Genomic DNA, 3788 nt, shown 5'->3' on the forward strand with positions numbered 1-3788 from the left:
TCAAACGAACTAAAAATGAACAATTGCTTTACTCCGAATTGCCGCTATTTGAAAGTGAAAGTAAAATGCGCACGCCGCTTTTACAAGCTATTTAAAAGAGAAGGAAAGCGAGGAAAAGAGGGAACGCCCCCACCCCAACGGTGATACCGGTATTACCGGTTTTGTCACACGTCGATTAACCGGTGGGAAAATTTCCTCACCGTCACAACCCTAACTCGAATTTAATCGAAGAATCGTAGACAGCCCTAGACGTAATTATGGATGAAAAACTTCTCAGATGACCTGCCTTTGGATCATGTGTCATAAAGTAAATTTAAGGCTCTGAATTATGACTCCCTTCAACTAACTCAAGAGATTCCTTCAGATCTGTGTTCAAATACATATTTCAAAAACAGATGGTGCATTTGAACATACCATGACACGACTTTCAGCAATGCACAGTCCAGAAGAGGGAGAGGACTCAGACCCGCAGCATTCAAGCTGTGAAAGAAGAACAAAAATGTCAGAAGACGATGACGATACTGCCACTATAGTCACAGATCATTTACTAACTGCCTGTAAAACAAAAGCTCGCCTTACCACATTGTGATACATGGATACAATAGCAGTCCCATTGCCATTTTCCATAGAAGACTGGTAATAGTTTTGGACATCTTGAATGATCTAGAAACATGTGAGAGTATCTGATCATATCACATCATTAGATGACAGATGTTCATATTTACGTTCAATAAAATGATTGATACAGTGTGTGACATACCTTATCCTTATTTAGAAAGCCAAAGACTCCAGCAGCAACCTCTGCGCCAAAAATTACAAGAAGGCAAGCGAAGAACTAGACAACAAAGAGACTTCACTTTAGTTTGTCAATACTAATTGCAAATCAACAGTATTATATCACAGGATATCAATAGGGTTATTACTTATTTTATTTTATAATTTTAACTGATGGGCTGTGCACAATCAGACCAGAAACATGTATTGAGAAAGTAAACAGGGTCCATATTAGGGACGTAACAATTCACTCAACTCACAATGCGATAGGATTCACGATACTGATTGCATGGTTTTTTTTGTTTGTTTTTTTTACAAAATGAGATTTAAGACCATTTATAACTAAATAACCAATTTAGACCAATAACTAAACTGATCCCAATTAAAAAAAAAAAAAATACAAATAAAATAAATCTCTTCATATAAACAAACTAAGGCTTAGCCTGTGCTCTTTCTATTAAAATCTAGCAGAGCTTAAGGTCAGTTTTATTCTTGAAGAAATCACAAAAGTGGTGCTTTTAAGCAGTCACAACATTCAGTGTGCATGTAGGCTGTAGATGGGGATGGTGGAACAGTAGGCGCGTTTCCATTACCCTTCAAATTGCGCAAATTGAAATTGCGAATTGAAAATATGCCTAATGGAAATGCCGTCATTTCGCAATACTTTTTTATCGACATTTATAAAATATCGCCAAAGTTTTGCGCAAATCTGTAATGGAAACGCGCCTAGTGTTTTGTTCATTTACTGTTGCGTAGTTCTTACTCACCGAACCCAGAAGACACTGAGACTCCCTCATGGCCCCGAAGCAGCCGAAGAACCCCACCAACATCATGACGCCTCCCGCTCCGATCAGGATGTACACCGCTGAGGAGAAGCCAGGAGTATAGTGTAATGTTTAGAGTTAGTCTATTGAAAGTTGAACTTCAGTCCACAAACATCCCAGCATGCAGTTCACTGTATGACCAGATGATGGCAGAACATGAAAAGACCTGTGTAATGAAATCATCTGTTCATTTTCAACTGCAAAATGTGAGTATGTGGATGTTAAATGTGGATATAGTGGTTTTCAACCAAAGGGCAAATAAATTAAAATAATATTTTCTAGTTATGTTTAGCTCTAAGCTGCAAATTAGCATATACTATATTCTCTATGTACAATGGATATTTTTCAGCTTTTCGGCTGGATTCATGTTCTTTGTACTGTCCCTATCTATCTATCCATCCATCCATCCATCCATCCATCCATCTATCTATCTACCTAAATAAATAATTAAATATTTTATTTTCATGTAAAAACTTCTGAGAAAATTCTATTTGTGAGTAAAAATAATTACAGTGTTATTTTATTATTATTTATATACTATAATAGTTTTCTATTAATATTTTGAATTAGTATTTATTTTCAGATTTCAATAAAAATGACATTTTTAGTAAGTTTTTGTTATGTTCTTTTGTAAAAAAAAATTCTGGGCCTTTAAAAAATTACTATTTAGGTTTAATTTATTTTTATTTCAGTTTTATTTTTAGTTCAGTTTTAGTTTTTATTTATTTACAGTTAGTTATTTTAGCGCTTCAACACCAAGGCTACTTTTTTTTTTAGTTTTTCATCTAATATTTATATTTTATTTTATTTCAGCCTCATTACAATTAACAAAAATGTTTATAATATTTTTATTTTTAGTTAACATTAACAATCCTACATTCATTGGTCATAAAGAGTACTTTATGTAATTATTTTAATTTTAATTATGTATGATAATGATTTTAATATATTGCCATTTCTAGTTTCTGTAAATAAAAAAATGAAAACAAGCAGCTTATTCATTACCTTAAAGGATGAAAAAAATGGCTGATATAGAGAACTATTAGGTAAAAGACACATGAACAAACCTTTATTATTAAACTTCGATGTGCAATCTAGTTCTCTCTGTTACTTTGCAGTGTTCTAGGATCACTGATGTAAAACCAGTCTATCTCAGCATTCTCACTTCATGATGGTTTATGAATGTGGACCCAGGTGTACTTTTAGATGATTGAGAATGAAAGCAGCTGATTCTAATTTTATAAAGGTTCTGTGGGCATTTCCTAACAGACAGTCAAAATCAAAATCACCCTTATGTGTTACGGTACTTTCCCACACAATGCAAACTACAATCCCACGCAAAAGCACAAGGCATAAAACACTTCTGTGGCTAAAATAAGTGCAATTTGTATCTGGTAAATATTGCGTTTCACATGATACCCAAATCTACATCTGAAATGTCTTTAGTTAAATAAGAAGTCTGAGTTATGCTGTGTTTAATATGTAAATAAAAGATCCCAGTGTTAACTATTCAAATATCAAATTAAAATAATAATGTATAAATAATAGAGGTGTAGCGATACACGTATTCGTATTGAACCGTTCGGTACGAGGCTTTCGGTTCGGTACGCATTACAAACCGAACAATTCGTTGGAGTAATCCTATTAAATTTGGGGGGAAAAAAGAGCTTAAAGTGTGTGAAATATAATGTACTCCAGGTTGTGACGGTGAGGTAGTTCGTTAGAGTTTTCCCTCTTTTCCTCGCTTTTATTCGCTTTTAAGTAGTTTGTAAATGCTTGTGCGCATTTTACTTTCACTTTCGAACTAGCTGCATTTTGGCGTCAATTGATTGAATTGACAACATCAAAAGAGTACGACAAACTCACTTACATTAAACATAGAATGTTTCATTTAGTAACAAAACCAATACAAATACATCATGCTATAGGCCTAATATAAAATAACAAATAACTTACACAAAGTTTAAATATAAAACACTGAAAATCAGCAAACACGGTGGAACCAAATAAATAAAAAACAAATGTTAAAAAAGTTTCAAAATCATCTTAGATAAACGACAAAAGTCAAAAGGCCTTCCAAAGTCTAAAATATTTTTAAGATCATATGATACTAGTCTTAATAATAAAAATCAAGGAAATTTGTCTGGCATTTCTTTGTTTTTGCTGTATCGAAAACATACCAAACCGTGA

The 3788-nt window shown here is 33.3% G+C and overlaps 1 protein-coding gene across 1 annotated transcript in view; it reads right to left on the reverse strand.

Annotated features, from left to right (window-relative positions):
- The window catches only part of LOC107729756 (tetraspanin-2-like), a 22398-nt gene that overhangs the window by 6065 nt on the left and 12545 nt on the right, over window positions 1-3788 (reverse strand). Inside the window, exons 3-6 of the mRNA XM_016540435.1 lie at window positions 1542-1639; window positions 761-835; window positions 580-663; window positions 415-480 (exon numbers count right to left, since the gene is read on the reverse strand). Of these exons, the coding sequence (XP_016395921.1) occupies window positions 415-480; window positions 580-663; window positions 761-835; window positions 1542-1639 (323 nt within the window). The remainder of the gene's footprint in view (window positions 1-414; window positions 481-579; window positions 664-760; window positions 836-1541; window positions 1640-3788) is intronic.

The sequence above is a fragment of the Sinocyclocheilus rhinocerous genome, unplaced genomic scaffold (assembly GCF_001515625.1).
Source record: "Sinocyclocheilus rhinocerous isolate Xijiao unplaced genomic scaffold, SAMN03320098_v1.1 scaffold218, whole genome shotgun sequence".
NCBI classification, from domain to species: Eukaryota; Metazoa; Chordata; class Actinopteri; order Cypriniformes; family Cyprinidae; genus Sinocyclocheilus; species Sinocyclocheilus rhinocerous.